The sequence below is a fragment of the Lytechinus pictus genome, chromosome 12 (genome assembly GCF_037042905.1).
Source record: "Lytechinus pictus isolate F3 Inbred chromosome 12, Lp3.0, whole genome shotgun sequence".
In the NCBI taxonomy this organism is placed as follows: Eukaryota; Metazoa; Echinodermata; class Echinoidea; order Temnopleuroida; family Toxopneustidae; genus Lytechinus; species Lytechinus pictus.
Window position 1 is genome coordinate 27,660,886 of NC_087256.1, and position 21,027 is coordinate 27,681,912.

General features: G+C 37.5%; 1 protein-coding gene and 1 long non-coding RNA gene across 2 annotated transcripts in view; one reads left to right on the forward strand and one right to left on the reverse strand.

Moving 5' to 3' along the window:
- Nucleotides 1–12,322, reverse strand: part of LOC129272357 (BRD4-interacting chromatin-remodeling complex-associated protein-like) — a 29,680-nt gene extending 17,358 nt beyond the window's left edge. Inside the window, exons 1-5 of the mRNA XM_064107375.1 lie at nucleotides 11,984–12,322; nucleotides 5,608–5,782; nucleotides 4,474–4,623; nucleotides 2,909–3,079; nucleotides 1,414–1,575 (exon numbers count right to left, since the gene is read on the reverse strand). Coding sequence (XP_063963445.1) covers nucleotides 1,414–1,575; nucleotides 2,909–3,079; nucleotides 4,474–4,623; nucleotides 5,608–5,727 — 603 coding nt within the window. The 5' untranslated portion in view covers nucleotides 5,728–5,782; nucleotides 11,984–12,322. The remainder of the gene's footprint in view (nucleotides 1–1,413; nucleotides 1,576–2,908; nucleotides 3,080–4,473; nucleotides 4,624–5,607; nucleotides 5,783–11,983) is intronic.
- A 3,392-nt stretch (nucleotides 12,323–15,714) lies between these two features.
- LOC135156161 (uncharacterized) lies at nucleotides 15,715–18,809 on the forward strand. The gene is made up of 3 exons (XR_010295311.1): nucleotides 15,715–15,773; nucleotides 17,316–17,390; nucleotides 18,299–18,809. It is a non-coding gene; the product is annotated as an uncharacterized LOC135156161 (long non-coding RNA).
- Nucleotides 18,810–21,027: the final 2,218 nt, after the last annotated feature.

Here is a 21,027-nt window from a genome sequence, read left to right on the forward strand (position 1 = left end):
TGTTCATCAAAAAATTCTTCACCAAATCAGATTTTGATGATGATAAGCAGTCTTGCAAATAAGACAAAAGTGGACGGCTACTCCATATTTTCCCCTACTCAGAGCTGCCAAGTTGTATTTTGCATTTTCAGTATTCTTATCCCCAAAATCAGTATTTTGACAAAAAAATCAGTATTTTTACCGTGTGAGATAAATATTTTGTATTTTTTCCCCAAAAAAGTGTATTTCATAATAAAATGCTTGGCGCACTCGCCCATCACGGCGCTCAAGCTGCATGCAAGCTAAAATGCGCACTGCTCTTGCATATGAAAAAAAAAAACATTGAAACTTGTGTATATCTCACCCTGGCTTTTACAATATGATTGAAAAAAAAAAACAAGTTACCTGAAATTACATTGATCTAATAACCATATTTGTGTACGTTTTATGAAATAGAGACATATAGAGATGATTTTTCTCAATAAATTACGATTTTGTAAAAAATGAAAAATAAGAAAATTATTTTTATTTTATTTTTTAAAGAAAAAACGTACTGCCGTATTTTGGTTGCAAAAACGTACTAAATAAGGCTAAAACGTACTGGTTGGCAGGTCTGCCTACTCGTATATATGCAAAGGCAATGTGCAAAGGTGGTGACTCTCCTCAACAAAGGGCCTGCGTGTATCATGCTACCATAATGGATGGATGCACTGTAAAATAGCCCATGTCGAAACAGGAAATGTACAGTAACGCACGTTGCATGCTCCAGTCATCTGCGTAGAATGGACTCCAGCTCACTATCTTTGGTTCAACAGGCAGATGCTTAACTGACCGAGCCAGCTCGCTCCCAAACAACTCACACTTCAATACAGTTTTTTTTTTTTTAATAAATCATAATAATATTCCGCTTTTATGTAGCGCTTAATGCATCGAAAGTGCACTGATATACAGCCAAACCAGTTTTAGCAACCACTTTTTAACAGTGAAAACCAGACTTAAGTGACTACCAAAATTGTCTCCCATTCACAAGAAATGGACGTTCTACAACCTGTCTATAAGGGCAATCTGTCTTCAGTGGCCACTTTTTCTGTTTCCTTTGAGTGGCCTTAATAGACATGTTTGACTGTATATATTACACCAGTCATCAGATCCTGGCTTGCCCTAGCCTTTAATCTAGGTTGAGGATGCAGTTATTGTCTTTACTGTTATGCTGAACGGTCCCAAATTATGGAATAGCTTACCAATTCACCTTCGATCATGTACTTCTGTTGAATCATTTAAAAGACATTTGAAAACATACTTATTTTTGTTCTAGTGTAATTTTAATATTGGAGAGCAATTTGTATAAAGCGCATAGAGCAATCTTAATTGATTATGCACTATATAAATACCAATTTATCATTTTTATTATTCATAATTTATGTTTGTACTCACCATGCCCACTTTGATGAGAGAGATGCTGAGTTCTGAGTTGATTTCTTCGTAATCAAGCGAGGCCTGGATACGACGATGGCCATCCTTGGATGCACCTAGCGACTTGATCTTACAAGGGACCAGGTTCCCCACGTCATACACGTCTCGAATGTTGGGAAGCTCCTGAAATGCAAAGGCGTTATTCAAGATGTGAAAAAGATGCAGACATCAAGCCTGATACTGCAGTTGATTCACAAACTTATGAAAATGGCGTACTCGATGCTGCATGTGCCCAAAGACTCCAACTCAAATCACAATAGAATTAAATACATACTGGGTGAGGAATTTGAACTTTATAGAAATGCTGAATACAATTATTCAAATGGGTTGGTGATTGAATAACATATAAACATATAGTAATACATTCAAATCTTTAGCGTCCACCTGTGCAGAATGATCATCAGTCGACTAAGCTTGTCTAGTTTACAGAGGATGGACTCCCTTCAATTGCATTCCCATGGAAACATGCTAATGGAACCTGTACATAAAGACTACCTGGGCCCCGTCTAACAAATAGACCGGGGGCTGGGAGAGTTTATTCAGCTGATAGGGTACGTAAGGTTTGATGATCCCATCACGTTGGCATGAAATCAGTGGTCAAGGAAATGTGAAACGCGTATTTATTCAAGATTTTCCCATTGTCTGCTCAAAATTCAAAAATATGAAAATAATTGATGTTCATGAAAAATCAAAGATGGCCGACAAAATTGGGGTCCTCTGGGCCTTCTGTACAGGATATGACCCGGCAGCAACACATTTTCTTGACCACTGATATCATGCCAACATGTTGGGACCATCAAACTTTATGTACTCGATCAGCTGAATAAACTCTCCCAGCCCCATATCTAAAAGAGTTGCTGTTGGTCCAATCAACTTCAACCATATGGAAATCCATCTTTGTCATAATTTTCTCTACAGGAAATTTGCACATGTCCTTTGTAAAGAAAGAGAAGCACAATGAAGTTTCAAGAAAACAATGAATGTACATTGTATGAATATGCATCATACTAAAGAAAATATTTGAACAAACATGCATGTTAGATGTTAATGTTGCTTGCTTTCCATAGTTGTGGTTGATAGGATTAATCGCAACTCTTTGTAAGATGGAGCCCTGGGGGTGTTTCACAAAGATTTGAGTATGACTTAGAGTCGCACTTAAATGCTGAGTTGCATGAGGTATAAAAGGCAGACCGCATTTGTCAGATCATGCCAATAGGACGGGCATTACTGTGTATTGATCAATGAGATTGCGCACTGCATATCACATACACATTAACATTTAAGTGCGACTCCAAGTCATACTTTAATCTTTGTGAGACACCCCCTGGTCATTAAAAGATGACTTTGCTGATCTCCAATGGCCAGTCTTTGTATACAGGTTTCACTATACAAACACAAGAGAGTAAATGGCATGCTGTCAGTAATGTCAACGAATAATCTCAAATCTGCCTAATACCTGATCATCAGCATTGGTTGATTCATTCAGGTCTTGAAGCTGCTGCGTGAAGTAGGATGAAATGTCTGTGATCTGAACAAACGCGGTCAGCCCGTTTGGAAGACTAAGAACAATTTCATATTCATGTATCTCCTGTATGACCGCTAGCACCAGCATGCCTTCCATCAGTGTCTGTAGAGAGGGAAAAACATAAATAATAATAATCTAGTTATTTACAAAGACAATAATTGTACATATTAAAAGGACAAGGGCACCCCAACGAAAAATTGATTTAAATAAAAAGAGAAAAATCAAACAAGCATAACATTGCAAGTTTCCTCAAAATCAGATGTAAAATAAGAAAGTTATCATATTTTGAAGTAAAGCTTAATTTTTACAAAATAGTTATATGCACATCCTGGTCGGCATGCAGATGAGGTGACTGATGACGTCACCCCCTCACTTTTTCATTTGTATTTTATTATATGTAATATGAAATATTCTAATTTTCTCCTCATTGTCCTGTGTGATCTCTGAACATGTAGTATTATCATTGTTTTAACATTTCATGGTTCAGTCAAGTTGGTCCTTATTGTCGCATCGGTAAAAATTGAAATATTGTAGAATTCAAATAAAAGACAAAAAGAAATAGTGAGGGATATCATCGACTCTCTCATTTGCATATTAAATGTTATAACTTTCTTATTTTGCATCTGATTTTGATGAAAGTTTAAGTGTTTTGTTTGTTTGATTTTATTCAAATCAACATTTTTCTGGGATGGACTTGACCTTTAAAGTGTTTTTACCATGGTCTTCGCATTCGGTCAGCCATTCCCGCACGCAATCCTCCACTCCCTAGTCCAGCCAGTCGCTAAATAAGGCTTACACAATGCTGGACAAGCTTTCAAAATTTAGATAAGTTGCTTGATTGTGCAATTTTTTGAATAATTTTGTTCATACAAAAACGCTGCTTACTGGAGGAGGAATGCATGGGCTGTAATGTAAATGCTTTCTCCATAAATGGCATTCACTTCTGAACTTGGAACCTGGAAATTGATGATGACGAAAGTAATTTGGAGTATTATGGATTTCAACTCAACTGTGTGACCCCATAAGGTATAACAAATGCCAAACTCTCTCAATTGCATTATACTACCCAACATTCAATTCGGCTAACTTCAAAGTACAGAGAAAAGGTAAGCAAATGATCCAAATACATTTTGCTTATTTGGCCTACCGAACAAGGTACCTCTGTGCTAGGTTTGGTGAATATGATATGGATTTCATTAAAATTGTGGAATGTCCCATAACCTGTTGTTGTATATGCAGCATTTATATAGCACTTAATGCAATGTTTCTAAGTGCTACGTACTACATGTATGACCCAGCTTTAGCACGGCTACCCTGATCTTAAGCATTCAAAGAATTCCTTCCTACCCATTTACTACTAAAGGGGTTTATTTATATTAACCCCTTTCCAAAAGACGGAAAGCCGCGGTTGGATTTGAGCCCCGAACCTTGCACTTCAAAGTCCAGAGACTTATCCACTTAGCAAAACACCTCTGCACCTCTTGTTGTCTACTGACCTTTGCTGTGAGTGGTTTAGGAACGACACCATCCCTTTCTGTTTCTCCTTCAAACTTTTCTTCCAAGGTTTGTTCTTCTGTCACTCCACCTTCACTCTTCTTTGTCTTTCTCTTTTTCTTCCCTTTACTGGGGGTCGCTTGCTCAGAGTCCTAGGGAAAAAGGATTTACATTATTTAACAAGAAGAGATAGTTATTATTTCTTGTAGAATCAATTAAGTATTAAAACTTTCGATGACTGAAATGATTTGTTGGCTTCGAGATGACAAATTTGCTAAATATATTGGAAAAGAAAGATTGATCAGATGGCGAAGGGCAAACAGAGTGTGTAAGAATGGGAATGTGTTGAGGAGAGATATCGATCGTGTTTTGAGAAGGGCGTTTGAGTTCGAGGTGGCTGGTCAGAGGGAAAGGGGGGCAAGCAAAGAAGACATGGAAGAAGAAAATTGTAGAGGTAATAGGAGGATTGGGTTGAGGGAGGAGGATGTACCAAACAGCATGAAGTGGAGGGAGTGGGTGAAGGCGACCCCTGTGAGTGCGAGGTCACTCCAGCAAGCCACATGTAGATTTTCATGAAGGCAAAGGCTTGGTCCCACTGCACTTACGGATGCAGAGAGGATGTAAAACGGAAAAGAATCTTGCCTATTTCGTCTATTGTCTGGAGCGGATGAAAACAGATGGGAACCCCACCCCAAAATTTTGCTTGTACACTGTATCTGTTATGATTACGTGTTGTGTCCGTCGGCCAGTGGGACCAGGCCTTAACAGAGTGTGTTATTAACTGAAGACAATCTTTCAGTCTAGAAAGAAGGGAATGTTCTTCATCTTCTTGATAGTTTCTAAATTCTAATTAAATCAAAACAATTACAAGAAAATATGGAAAAATAGATAGGCATAAATTCTAATTAAATCACATCAATAACAAGAAAATATGGATAAATAGATAGGCATTTCATGGATGTAAAGATGTGGAATGTGAAATTTCATGAACTTTTGGGGAAGGTTTTTTTTTTACCCCCCCCCCCCTCGTTTAACGGTTAACCCGTACAGCTCATTTATCAATAGCATTTAAACATTACACAAAATAAATGTGATGACTCAGGCCGAACCTAGTTCTACCACGAACATAAAATTACCTTAAACAAGACATCTTCCAGGCTACGTTTGGAACTAAGTTGAACAAAACTTTTCTTTTTGTCATCTGCTGATCTTGTGGTGCGTCTGGATACGGCACCTCTTGGAAAATCCTCCTCCATCTTTGAATCGGTTGTCTCAAAATAATCACCCCGTCTATAGCTGTCCTTATTAAACCTTCAAAATAAAATTGAAGGCAAAAAATAGATTAGATGGCAAAAAGACTTTACTGCAGAGATTGATAGTTCTAGCCCACTCACACGTATTGCGAGGTTAGTATGCTATACTAACCTCGCACTACGAACGTGTTTACGCAATGGATTTTAGAGTTTTCGTTTAAAGGTCAAGTCCACCTCAGAAAAATGTTGATTTGTATCAATAGAGCAAAATCAGACAAGTACAATGCTGAAAATTTCATCAAAATCGGATGTAAAATAAGAAAGTTATGACATTTCAAAGTTTCGCTTATTTTTAACAAAATAGTTATATGAACGAGCCAGTTACATCCAAATGAGAGAGTCGATGATGTCACTCACTCACTATTTCTTTTGTTTTTTATTGTTTTAATTATACAATATTTCAATTTTTACGAATTTGATGATTAGGACCTCCTTGCCTGAAGCACAAAATGTTAAAATAATGGAATTCCACGTGTTCAGGACGGAATGAAACTTCATTTCAAATGACAATGACGAGAAAATCAAAATATTTCATATTTCATATAATAAAATACAAAAGAAATAGTGAGTGAGTGATGTCATCAGTTCCCTCATTTGCATACCAACCGAGATGTGCATATAACTGTTTTGTGAAATGAAGCGAAACTTTAAAATGTCATAACTTCCTTATTTTACATCCGATTTTGATGAAATTTTCAGTGTTATGCTTGTTGAATTTTTCTCTTTTTATTCAAATCAAGTTTTTGTTGGGGTGGACTTGTCCTTTAACATCGCTTCATAACGCGAATAATGTTAGCCGAAACTCATTCCGCTAAGTACTCACCAGGGCTTTTTCTGGTGAAAAGCATTCCATTTTCATTTTTAAAAATATTTTTTATATAAAAAGCACATTAAAAAAAAGAGCAAAATCGCTTACCCTCGGCCTGGAATGTGGCTTCACATGTCTCTTTCCAGAAATAAAAGGAAGGCCGTTGGTGGCGCTAATACTATTCACAACCTTAATTCAGCTTGTCGGTATTTATTGTAGATTCTTGATTCATTGTATGCGCAATTCCCATGATTGTTTGATAAAATATAGACACCAATAAATGCAATAACAAGTGGAATGCCTCTGGCGGTCTCACCTGCATCACGCGATTCAATATAGCATCAGTGCTGACTTTGAAAACTACTATTAAATAATTATTCACAAAAACACCATTCATATGATATATTACTACGTTCATTGATATTTGACCTTGATCATGTGACCTTAAACTTGTCAGTGATACTTAATTACCCCTATATCCACATTTTATAAACTATATCTATAGACTTTGAAAGTTATGACAGCAATCTAATAATTACCTCTAAAATGGCCACAGTTCAATGACCTTAAATGACCTTTGACTTTCGTCATGTGAACTGAAACTCGCATGAGATGTTCAGTGATACTTGATGACTCTTATGTCCACGTTTTATGAACTAGACCAATACACTTACACAGATATGATGGTAATTCAACAAATACCCCCAACTTGGCCAAAGTTCATTGACCCTAAATGACCTTTGACCTTTAATCATGTGACCTCAAACTTGCACAGGATGTTCAGTGATACTTGATTAACCTTATGTCCAAGTTTCATGAACTAGGTCCATATATTTTCTAAGTTATGATGACATTTCAAAAACTTAACCTTAGGTTAAGATTTTGATGTTGATTCCCCCAACATGGTCTAAGTTCATTGACCCTAAATGACCTTTGACCTTGGTCATGTGACCTGAAACTAAAGCAGGATGTTCAGTAATACTTGATTAACCTATATGGCCAAGTTTCATGAACTAGGTCCATATACTTTCTAAGTTATGCTGTCATTTCAAAAACTTAACCTTCGGTTAAGATTTGGTGTTGACGCCGCCGCCGTCGGAAAAGCGGCGCCTATAGTCTCACTCTGCTTCGCAGGTGACACAAAAACCGTACTTTTTATATTATTTTTGCTGACTAAAATACTGTTTGGAAAACATTCAATGCGATGACAAATTAAACAAAAAAATAGAAAATTCTACATACCTTGATTGAACGAAGCCCGCAGTGCTCAGTAGAGGTGCACGACCAATATGGGAGACTCTCTCCAATAGGGGAGACAATCTCCCACATTGGAGACTTGCTTTGCAAAAGGACAAAAGAAACAACACCAACAAAAGCATGATTTTTTCCACCAAAAATTTTGTCTCACTGAGGTCAGAAGCCCATTTGTTTTGTGTGTGATTGACAACAAAAATCCTTATCAAAACAAAAGTAGATGGTGAATATTTAAAGTAGACGGTGAAAAGGGGTAATTTTTCATGAGGAATCTGCTTATCACATTTTTATTTGCCGCCAAGGTAGTCCTTTTGCAGCAAATGTAAACAAAGGAAATTGGACTCCAAAAGTAAACAAGTGGAACGCCTCTGGCAGTCTCGCCTGCATTACGCAATTTAATATAGCAGCAGTGCTAACTTTGAAAACTACTATAAAATAATCATTCACAAAAACATCATTCATATAATGACATAATACCACGTTCATTGACCATAAATGACAGTTGAACGGAGACTTAAGACTGTCAACTACACCCATGTCCACATTTCATTCACTCTATCCATAAACTTTCAAAGTTATGATGGCACTTCAACAATTACCCCAACATGGCCTAAGTTTATTTACCTTAACTGAACTTTGACTTGGTTTTGTGACCTGAAACTCACAGGGGATGTTCAGTGATGCTTGATTACTCTTATATCCCAAGTTTTATGAACTAGATCCATAAACTTTCACAGTTAGGATGGTAATTCAACAAATACCCCCAACACGGCCAAAGTTCATTGACCTTTAATGACCTTTGACCATGGTCATGTGACCTGAAACTCGTACAGGATGTTCAGTGATACTTGATTACTCTTATGTCCAAGTTTTATGAACTAGATCCATAAACTTTCAGAGCTAGGATGGTAATTTAACATATACCCCCAACACGGCCAAAGTTTATTGACCTTAAATGACCATTGACCATGGTCATGTGACCTGAAACTCGCACAGGATATTCAGTGGTACTTGATTAACCTAATGTCCAAGTTTCATGAACTAAATCCATAAATTTTCAAAGTTATGATGGTAATTCAACAAATACCCCCAACTTGGCCAAAGTTCATTGACCCTAAATGACCTTTGACCTTAGTCATGTGACCTGAAACTCAGGCAGGATGTTAACTAATACTTGATTAACCTTATGCCCAAGTTTCATGAACTAGGTCCATATACTTTCTAAGTTATGATGTCATTTCAAAAACTTAACCTTTGGTTAAGATTTTGAAAATAATTTTCCCAACATGGTCTAAGTTCATTGACCCTAAATGACCTTTGACCTTGGTCATGTGACCTGAAACTCAGGCGGGATGTTCAGTAATACTTGATTAACCTTATGTCCAAGTTTCATGAACTAGGTCCATATACTTTCTAAGTTATGATGTCATTTCAAAAACTTAACCTTAGGTTAAGATTTGATGTTGACGCCGCCACCGCCGCCGTCGGAAAAGCGGCGCCTATAGTCTCGCTCTGCTATGCAGGCGAGACAAAAACTGGAGACTGTCTCTGAAATTGGATACCCAAATTCTTTACAAAAGTCTCTGATATTGGAGATAATCTCCCACATTGGAGACAGTCTGTATAGCAGAGCGAGACTATAGGCGCCGCTTTTCCGACGGCGGCGGCGTCTATAGTCTCGCTCTGCTATGCAGGCGAGACAAAAACTGGAGACTGTCTCTGAAATTGGATACCCAAATTCTTTACAAAAGTCTCTGATATTGGAGATAATCTCCCACATTGGAGACAGTCTCCAATATTGGCCGTGCGCCTCTACTGGTGCTATATCAAGGCTCCACATTAACTTTTTTTGGTGGTGGCCCGTTCGGGCCACCAAAACCATCAAATAATTTTTTTTGGTGGCCCGATATTAAAGTTTGGTGGCCCGAAAAATATAAAGAAAAACATTAAAAATGAATAAAACAAACTTCTGAAATATTAATTCTGCAGCCACTACCACTAAGTTCCTTTCACTTTATACATCTTAGTGTAGTAGGTTTCATGGTACACCATGTATCTTTCTTGGGCATATGTTGGTCCTGAAAAGGACCACCCAATCTCAACGTTTTGACAAGTGTGTTCTTGTCGTCCTCCTGAGGAGGAAGAAGCCATTACATATATTTTCAACAGCTGTGGCAACAGTCTATTCTGACTGGAATATAAAAAGCCAAGCATATAATTTTCACTTACCTTTTGGGAATGGCACATTTCTATTTTTATATCCTTTAGTTTGTATTATTTTATTTTCAGTAGAAACATATTTTTTAATCAGGCATATTCAATGGGAAGGGGTATAAATGGTTTAACCACTGTCAAAAAAAAATGAAAGAAAAAAAAAGAAAACGGAAAAAACTTTATTGGAAAAAAAGTGTGAGAAAAGTCCTTCCCTATATATATTTGCCAAAATGTTGGAAAAAAAATCACATTTCATATCAATGAAATGCCTTCCCAAAGTATTTACTTTCTCAAGAGTGGTTTAAGAAGTCATTTATAAACAAGAAAGAAAGAAACTGTCTGTTTGTTTAAGGCTAGAAAATACACAGCTTCGAAAGAAACCAAGTATCAACATACATACAAATGCACACGTGGGACTGTGATGTACTTGCCTATGTGTTTTTATGTGTATTAATTCATGTGGAAATCGGTCTTTTTGAGTCAAAAGAGAGGTCATAATTCCTCTTCTTAATACTTGCAAATAATCAGGGTACACCAGATTTTCGTAATATAGACTGTAGAATTTCATTTCATTGGTGTAAAAGGTGACTTTGACTTAGATTTTCAAAGTTCTGTGGAAGATTTCTCAGCAGCAACATTTTTTATCGCAGCTCCCTGAGTCTGAATAGGCTGAGCTAGATCTAGAGCACAGCTGTATGCAGTGGCTTCATGCAAAGCTCACGCCAGCCGGCCGGCGCGGCTGGCTGGATAATAGCTACTGTATGCTATAGCTGTAGGCCTAATATGCAAACTGTGTGTGTGTGTATTTGTGTGTAGATCAACAAAAAAGGCGCATGACGAACTGGCTTGCAATTTGAGCTGTAGAAAGTTGATAAATGCGTGCAAAATTGGGAGAAAAATTGCGCTACTTTGAAAATTATTGGTTGCCCGATTCGGGCCACCAAAACTTAACATTTTATCAATAATGGTTGCCCGAGGTGAATTTTTGGTGGCCCCGGGCCACCGGGCCACCGCTAATGTCGAGCCTTGGCTATATGCTAGCTACCGTTCGTTTGTCAATAAACGTTCCACCACGCACCAGTCGTCTTTACGCTCAGTAAAAAGATTGGACACTTTGTCGACTTCGCATAACGCTTTGCATCGATTTACATCTAAAATAGTTTTTGTGCCTGGTCTTTCCCTTGTGGTGTCTTTGATATGAAGACAAATCGCGCGCCATCTTAATCTTTAGCTAATTAGACGACAAATTTGTGAAATAGAAGCAAGCTCCGAACAACAACGTATTTTGTCAACAAGAAAAATAAACGCTTTAAAGTTAAATGACGCTATTTGAGGGATATTCATCATATTAGGAAGAGTTGACTTCACATCGTTCGGTAAGTTTCGTAGGACTCACTAGTGTCAGACACTAGGACTTTAGGAGTTCATTTCATAAAACCTCTTCTAAAAATAAAATTCGCAGGAGTTTGTTGCAATTTTGCACGCGCCGTGCCTTCATTCAATTTTCCTGTACACGGCGGCAGTAATGCACCTATATGGGTGGTTCTAGCCCAACATTATATTGCATTGTTAGACAGCAAACAGATTAAACATGTGAAAGAAAAAGATTGTCGTATGACAATTAAAAACATACATGACCAAAGCAAGTACTGTACTACTGACTAAGCACAACAAATGCCTATACCCAGTGATTAAGGTCCAATGCATTTCGAACGTCTGTTTCACGGAATTGTGTTTTCCCTATTCGACATATGTACATAATAATTGCATGCGCCGGCAATGGAAACGGCTTCTTTTAAATTAATTCTACGAAAAGGTGTCCTAGAATCTGGCTCTGTAAAACATTCATCCCGCCGATTAGGGAGCCAATATGACCCTAAATCTATCGAGTATAGTATCGATTGTTTGCATTATTATACTTACTTTTCTTAATTTACCAATGACAGCTCCAGTAACGACATTCTAGCGCATTTTGATTGTCCCAGATTTCGATCTTTCAAGAGAACAACATCATCGACGCACGTGCACCATAACAGCGAATGTGGTTAAACGCTAGTCTGCGCTGCAGGCACAGACCCTAATTGGAATTTTGATCAACAAGTGTGCCTCTACGCATAGACTAGCACTGAGCGAGGGGGGCTTCAGTACACAAGCCTGAAGGCATGAGTAGGCTGCACATTCAGACCCATAACTCGAGTGAAGGGTTTGCCCAGCAGACTAGCTAAACGCTAGGCTCCCCCAAAAAGACCCTTTCGGATGTATATCTGGTTCACATTTTATAGACATTGACTATATATGGAGCTACCTAATCTATAATGATGCGAGCGGGAATCGTGAGCTGAAAACGTTTATTAATTCGACCTGAAAACTGCAATATTCTCAGCACAATTTTGTAATTGAACTCAACGTGATAGTATATTTAACCATATGGACCCTACAAAAATTAACGCGAGTTAAATCGCTAGCTGAAAATTGTTGATATTATTCTGGCCTTTAAAAAAAAATGAAATTTCAAGCACTTTTTTTAACTTTCGAACTGGATTAACAGGGGGATTAACTTGATGCGAGCACGCCAAAAGCAAGCTGAAAATTTTTGAAAGTTTGACCTGAAAACTGGACATTTATTTGAACCCTTTATAAACCACTGATGCTAGCACGAAGTGCGAGTTGAAAATTTTTGAGATTCTGGCCTAAAAACTAAACATAATATAAGCATGAACTTTGATTTTACGTACCTCATAACTGGACAGGCAATTAGAGATTTTAGGCTCTATATTTATTTATTTATTTATTCATTTATTCATTTATTCATTTATTCATTTATTCATTTATTCATTTATTTATTTATTTATATATTAAAACATAGATACAAGTCATATGATACAAAGTTCCAAGGACTAATTAAACTAAACATGACTTGTGTACAATAATTATTACAAATTCGTAAATAAATTCAATAGTATAACCAAAACAGATTACTGAACATCGAACAAAGAAAATATAAATGAATAACGAAAACCAGTAATATGAGAATATAGTATTATTATCACAGAAGTCAACGCAGCTAGTATAGGCCTATATGCCTACTTTTTACTTTAGCAGACCCCCCCAAAAAAAAAAAAATAATAATAATAATAGACCTAATAATGGAAAAACCTCGATTTATTCCTATCTTTTGTCCTTTCCCCATTATTCTTTTGATTCCTTTTCCCTTCAACTGATCTATTTCTCCCCCCCCCCCCTTCCTCTCTCAATTTCCATTATTCACCTTTTCTTTTTTCTCTCTTCTAGCTGTTCTTTCCTCTTAGTCCCTTTCCTTTCTTCCTGGCCTCTCTCTCGATCTCTTCCCTTCCTTTGTTTGTTTCCCCTCTCAATCCTTCTTTTCCCTCTCTTTCTCCCCTTCCTTCTCACTTCTTTTTCTCAGTTAGTTCATTTTCCTTATGTGATTTTCCCACTTTCCTTTCTTTTTCTCTCTCTATATTTCTTCCCTTCCTTATTGTGTCCTTGTTCCAGACCTGTCCCTTAATCCTCGGTACCCCCCGGCTTTTCCTCAGTTCTCGATCCGCCATTTCCCATTTTGCCCTCATCAATTTTCCCTTCCCGATCCCCTTCTCTCATTTCTCTGCTTTCACTCTCTTGCTCTCCCTTTCACTCTCTCCCTTCCCCTCGACTCTCTTCTTTCTTTTCTTTCTCCTTTCTCTCTTTTGTCCCTTGCTTTTCTTTTCCCGGGGATGATCCCTATCCCCTTTAATTCCCTTCTTTCCTTCTCCCCTTTCCCCCCGGCTTGGCCCTTCTCGTGATCCGCTTTCATTTTTGTTTTCTTAATATGTACCCTTCATCACATTCTCATCTTTTAAGTATAACCATGAACTTTGATTTTATCTCATAACTGGACAGGCAATTAGGGCTTTTAGGCTCCTATATTTATTTATTTGTTTGTTCATTTATTTATTTATTTGTATTATTTATTTATTTATCTATTAATTATTTATTTATTCCTTTAATTAATTATTTTTTTCATTTATTTATTTGTTTATTTATATATTTGGTTGAAAACATAGATACAAGTCATGATACAAAGTTTCAAGGACCAACTTAAACTGAACATGACTTGTATACAATATCATTACAACAAATTCGTAAATAAATTCACTAGTAACCAAAACAGATTACTGAACATCGAACAAATTAAGAAAATATAAATGAATTCAACAAGAAAGCTATCATTAAAATTAACGAAAACCACTGTATGAGAGTGGTATTATTATCACAGAAGTCAATGCATAATTAAGCCTATATAGGCCTACTTTTTACTTTAGCAGACCCCCCCAAAAAAACAAAAAAAAATAATGGAAAAACCTTGATATATTCTTCCTATAGTTTGTCTTTTCCCCGTTATTCTTTTGATTCCTTTTCCCTTCAACTGATCTACTTCTCCCCCTCTTTCCTCTCTCAATTTCCATTATCAAAACCTTCTCTTTTTTCTCTATTCTGTTCTTTCCTCTCAGTCCCTTTCCTTTCTTCCCGGCCTTTCTTCCTGGCCTCTCTCTCTCTTCCCTCCCTTGTTTATTGTTTCCCCTCTCAATATCCTTCTTTTCCCTCTCTTAATTCTCCCCTTCCTTCTCACTTCTTTTCCTCAGTTAATTCTCATTCTCTTTCATTTTCCTTACGATTTTCCCACTTTCCTTTCTTTTCTCTCTCTATTTCGTCCCTTCCTTATATAGTCTTGTTCCAGACCTGTCTCTTAATCCTTTGTATACTCCCCCCCCCCCCGGCTTTTCCTCAGTTCTCGATCCATTTCCCATTTTGCTCTCATCAATTTTCCCTTCCCGATCCCTTTCTCTCATTTCTCTGCTTTCACTCGCTTGCTCTCCTTTTCATTTCTCTCTCCCTTCTCTTTCTTCCCCTCTCTTCTTTCTTTTCCTTCTTTCTCTCTTGTCCCTATCAATTCCCGGGGAATTATCTATCCCATCCCCTTAATTTAATTCCCTTCTTTTCTTTTCCCCTTTTCCCTCGGCTTGGCCCTTCTCGTGATCCGCTTTCATTTTTTCTTTTTCTTCCCCTTATAATGTACCCTTCATCACATTCTCATGGGGCGGGGGGCAACGCCCCTTCGGTCCCCCTTGGATCCGTTCCTCCGGGAATTTTATTAATCTCTATAGCCTTTAGGGCCATATGTTTTCAATATAGCACTTATTTTTATTGACTTTCAGTCCCGGCTCTCTTCGCGGCATATATCATGGCATATGGGATGGCACTTTTTTTTGTAAATCAAGCAAATGCAAAAATTAAGGGCCAACTGAGGGAAGTTTCCAAAACTTATACACCCCCCCCCCCCCACCCTTCGATCTCCACAATCGACTGACGCGGCGCTGGCTGAACATCGATACAGTTAACTGTATAAAAACGAGGTCGACTCTAATCAATTGAATTTACGTGCGGTCGATTACTGATCGGCAAATCTGATCAGTGATTCCAGTCCATCATTTTGAAGAGTAAAAAACATTCAAAATGAAAATAGTATTAAAATAGTAGTATTCAAAATAAAAACAATTATAACTTTCTATATTTTTTAAAATCTAAAATAATGTTTTAAAAGATAAAATATTTACATGTATTATTATAATTTTTATGTCTTAAAAGGTAATTCAATTGCCAATTGGAATCCACCATCGCACTTGGTTCACTTCTCTTTTTTTGGAAGAAAAACTATGTAAGTATTTGAGCATTTCCTCCCGATTTATTGAATAAAAATTGATAATATAATCACACTGAAATTCTGTTATGCATAAAAATGATATTTATCTAAATTTCCTTTAAAAAATTGATTTGATTAAGTCGTGCGAAGTGCAAGGATGCAGTCTGAGCTGAGTTAGTCGTCGTGCCAGTGCTACCGGTACCGGTACTGCTAGTGGCGCAGTGGGGGTGTAGCGGCGGGGGCGCGGCCGGTGAATCCGGTGACTGGCAGATACTACCTCGAGCGACGTTCGTGCAGGCTCCACTCCATTCACTACCGCTATACACTACGCTCCACCTGCCCGAACATCGTCATTGTCGGGACGGTCAACCAGTTCGGATATAACTGAGTGACAAAGGTGGGATAAAATGGTGGTTTATCATGTTTATTGTAAAATTCTAAAAATTATAGAAAAAAATATAACGTCTTTTTAACGAGAATGAAAAGTAGCTTTATTTCTAGACCAAAAGCTTCGGTCTCTGTTATGTTGGTTGTTCAGCTGAACTCCGTTGGCTTCACTCACCAAATACAGAGACCGAAGTTCTAGCGCGATCTGGACAGGGGACTCAATGGCCATATGTTTATGTACTTAAGATCGGATAAAACGGGGAAGTGAATTTGCGCGACAGCCGAGGTAAGTCACTGTTTTTGTTCCTTTTAACTTGATTTTTCTCAGTTTTTTGGCAATTAATGCCAAGATAGGCACGCTCACGGAAATTTTCAACTCCAATGAAATTTCATAAAACTTACCTCAAAAGAAAGATTAGATGTTCAATAAAACATTTCCTAACTTGGTTTGTTGAAAAACTCGGAAAAACATGGAAATCAGATTTTTTACTAAAAATGCTGCGTCTATTGCCTTTCGTCGGCTCGGCGAGAGTCGCATCCAGCTAGCGCGCACGTGACCCACCTTACCAACGCTGGGCGGGTCCGAGCGGGTAGCGTATGCGTGGGGCCATGGCATGGTTACGGCGCGATGGAGCGCTAGGCCTGCAATCCTCATTGGAACAGCGTAGACGCGTCGCGCACATTCACATGCATATTCATGAATAAATATTGTTTTTTCCCATGCATAATGAGGTAAACACAGCTGTTTTCTCTTGAAATGTGTGTTTGCTTGGAAATTGACAAGTTCTATTTTTAGTTGTTCAGAGGCGGATTAGGGAGGTGGGGGGGGGGGGGAAAGGGGACATATAGGATGTGCCCCTTAAACAATCTTTAATGAATATTTTTCTTTTTTTGATGGGGGGGGGGGCAATCATATGATTGGTTAAACATAGCTGGGGGTTTTTGTAATTGTTTTCTTGCCATTTTTTTTTTTGGGGGGGGAGGGGGTCAAGCTTAGTGCCTCCCAATTTCTCATGAAAGTTGAGGGTCCACTAATGGTTTAAGTTTGTGTTACCTTCTTGGGGAGGTATTTTTTTTTTCTTTCTTTTCTTTATTCTAGCTATAACTCTCATTTTAAATTTATTTAAATCTAACCCCAATTTTCTTATCTTTTTTGTTGCCTTGAATCAGTTTTATGTTGGAGGATTTTTTTTAGTTCCAGGCAAGCCCTATTGTTCGCTGATCCAGATGGGCCTCAGAAAACAAGTGAGTGATAATTATTTATGGTAATATTACTTTAGAAATATCTTTCCTATAATAATAATTATATTAGGTCTACATTTATGATTTTGCCATACTTAATAGAATAAATAGAAAATTGTCTTACCTTGACTTGGATGTGTAGGAATAATGCTCAGGGGAAAAAGGTTTTGATACTGGACCAGTTGTTGGTTCGGATTCTCACCTTGCTATCAGAGGGTCATTTGTTCCAATCCCATTGTGGCCTCGCGTCCTTTGGTTAGGCTTCAATCCACAGTGTCATTATAGGATTTTAAGGTCATTACAAATTATGTCACAAATAATTTCGGATTGGGTCATATAGAAGAACTCCTCTAATTCGTTGAACTCTATTTCATATTCCTTGCCATTATAGTTTTGAACGACACCATTCCACCACACTTCAACCCCTTGGTTGTCTTCCCATTTTTGGGTGAAATTCTTTCTCATGAGGGAGGTGGGGTGTTTGATCAACATCAGGATATTTTTCATTTTTTCATCACCTTGATTCCTGGTACACTCATTTTCTAGGATCTGATGTAGTTCTTCAACATTACATTTTGATAGGTAATGCTTGTTTGGGGATGGATTAATAAATTGCTGAAATTTGATTTGATTTGTAAGAAAAATTTTCTTGCTTGTCTTTGATGTCTTCTTGGAGAGAACTTTGTCAATTGATGAGGTGCCTTCCATTACACCTTCCTCCAATACATGCTCTATCACTTCTTCAATTTTCTCTCTGTGTTTCTTCTCCTTTTCTGTCAGTGAAAGTCTGTTTGCTTCATTTTTCTCTTTTACTGCTTTTGATACATGCGATGAGAGAATTATATCATGTTTACGTACCTCCTTCCCTTTCTTCATTGCTGAAGTAATTGTTTTCTTTTTCTCTTCTGCAGATTTACCTTCCAACCAATCCCTTGTGTCATTGGAGGAAAACATTACCTTGGCTTCCATCTTTCCTACTGAAATGTTTGGTGCTCTATGTAAGAGAGAGTCTGCCTTTGCAAACTGACGTTCACCAGATATGTTTGTAGATGAACACGTAGCAGCAGCTTCACATAGATCCTGTCCTGGTTCCCAAAAGACTCCCCCTTGCAATTGGTCTTCTAGTTGTCTCTTGCACACAATGACACATTCGTGCATCATTTTCCCCAAGATAGGACATAGAGGAGCTTTTTTGTCATCATTCATGTCATCAATGAATGGTATAGCTGCACATTCTCCAAAGGCACATGTATTGGTAGAGAGCATCAGTTGTGGATCCATCTCCCAACTCGACATACAATTGACTGCTTCCTGGTATGCAGTGTTAATTCCAAGAATGTTGTCTGCTGTACCTACCATCTTCATCCATGGCTCCGTAATCTTGAGTGAAATAAGAGCTAAACAACAAATACAAGCCTGAAGGTGGGGATCTTGAAGATACTGGTACAAAGCTGATTGTAAATCATTTGTGGGCTTCTGAACTTTCTGAAAGTAATTCAAAATAAATGGCATCATTGCAACTAAGCACTTGGCAGATTTAAATAAAATGTTAAATCGATTTCCTACCCATCTTGGGAATGTTGTCGCTGGACAACCAGCAGTCTTCAGAAAGGATGTCAGAGCAATACCACATCCAGTTGCCTCATTATGGAATAAATCAGCTACCTTTCTGATGAGGCATGCGGTATTACTCTCCCCTCTCTTCTTGAAAAGTCTATGATATTTATCTTGGCTTTCACTCTCCTTTAATGCAGTATCGCATGCCTTACCAAGGGTGTCCAGAGGGTGCATCCCACATCTGAAGCTGTTGATATGAGATTCCCCTTTCAGGTCAGAAAGTTTCCTGTCTATTGCTGTATTTACACTCGCTCGATCCGTCATCGTATTTGCTATGCCGTCAAGCAGTAAAGGATTCACATCCGATAGAGATTCATTGATAGCACTGATATATTCGTCGCTTGTTCCTCCAGCTTGCTGGCGTAATCCTACCAAGTACGTTTTCTCTTTAGAAGCTAGTTCGCATTCTACTAGGTGACCAACTCGCGATTTTGTTGTCCCATCATACTTTAATGTTGTATTGCTTTTTGACACAAAATGCTCCTCAATCTGGTCCCGACAAATTGCCTTCATCTCAGAAGCAAAGCGTCCTTGAGTTTGCCGAGACGGTAGCTCATTCGTGAAGGTCACATCACATAGAGTTTCTGCAACAACTCTAATTGCTTCACTTACTTTGCCTTCTGCGACTCCTAGGTTCTGTAATTTATTTATAAAAGTGGGGAGGGATACAGTAATAATTTTGCATGCAATCTTTATCAGAATGATGTGACATTTGCTCTTGTGGCAATTGATCCAATGACAGTTGGTTACGGTTAGGGTTTGACAGAAGTTTGTTTAAAACTATGTTAGGAAAATCAATGTGTAGTGTTAGATTTGGGGTTAGCATATTTGGGCTTTGCCTTTTTTGCCAGAACAATTATAATGAGACTTTTTGTTATTAAAACAGTATTAAACTTTGTAAAAATTACTTAAACTTAAGAAATTTAGTACATGCTTATAGATTACTGAGTCAAACTTAAAATTATCTAAAATGGTTTAAATATAGGAAGAAATAACTTCATTGTGAACAATAATGAGGAATGAAATCCTTGAAACCAGTTGAACTGTAGAAGACAGGAAGTTTTGGATAAATAATAAGCTATGCTGTTATCAACATACACATGCTCATCATAACTTTTTTTGCCCAATTGTTATCAAGGTTTCAAAGATCCTATTCTTGAATTATTCTGTTTGCATTTGAGTGAACTTCAATCCCTTTTAACATCCTTGCTATTAATGAAAATGTAAAAGCAATAATCGCTACATTTTTATAACAATTGAAGTAGGTAATTTTTATATCATAGACCAGGGCAACTTTGCATACAAGCTAATATAATGGTAATTTTGCCATCCCATGGTAATGCTAATCACCAACCAATCAAAATCAAAGATTCCAGACAAGTTACCCTGGAATGGCAAAGTTTACCATATTACAATATTCTATGAAATTGGGTCTTTGTGATCAGTTTCCAGTACTGTATCACAGGAAACAATCATGTATCTGATCAATTACCTGTTTTACATATTAAAAATGTCACAAGGGGAGTTTTGAAATTACTATTATGAACATTATATGACTTAATTCCTATCACTTTATTTTTTATAAATCAACTTGATTCAAAGCCAACCTGTAAATAGTAGGATGCTTCTCTTATCTGAGGGGTGTAGGACTGACCAATCTTGGTTTGGATTTGTTGAGGATGATGGGACTTGTTTTTTTCATCTTGAAGATTTTCAACAGTTTCTTTGAGTTGTTCAATCTCCTGTTGCTTCTTGGCGACCTTGATTTTTTCTTGCTCTGTGTATTTCTTTTGAATTCTTTGACGTCTTCTCTTTTCTTCTTGCAATTGTGCTCGAAGTCTCGTAATTTCAATTGTCTTCCGTTTTTCTTCACTCTTTGTCATTTGGTAGTTTATCCTCCATTCCCTTTTAGATTGTTTAAGTCGCTTTATTGTTTCGGTAATCCGTTTTCTTCCACCTCTTACACTGCCAAATATAGATGTGAAAGACTGAACCTTTTCTTTATTCTTTTTCAGTTCCTTCT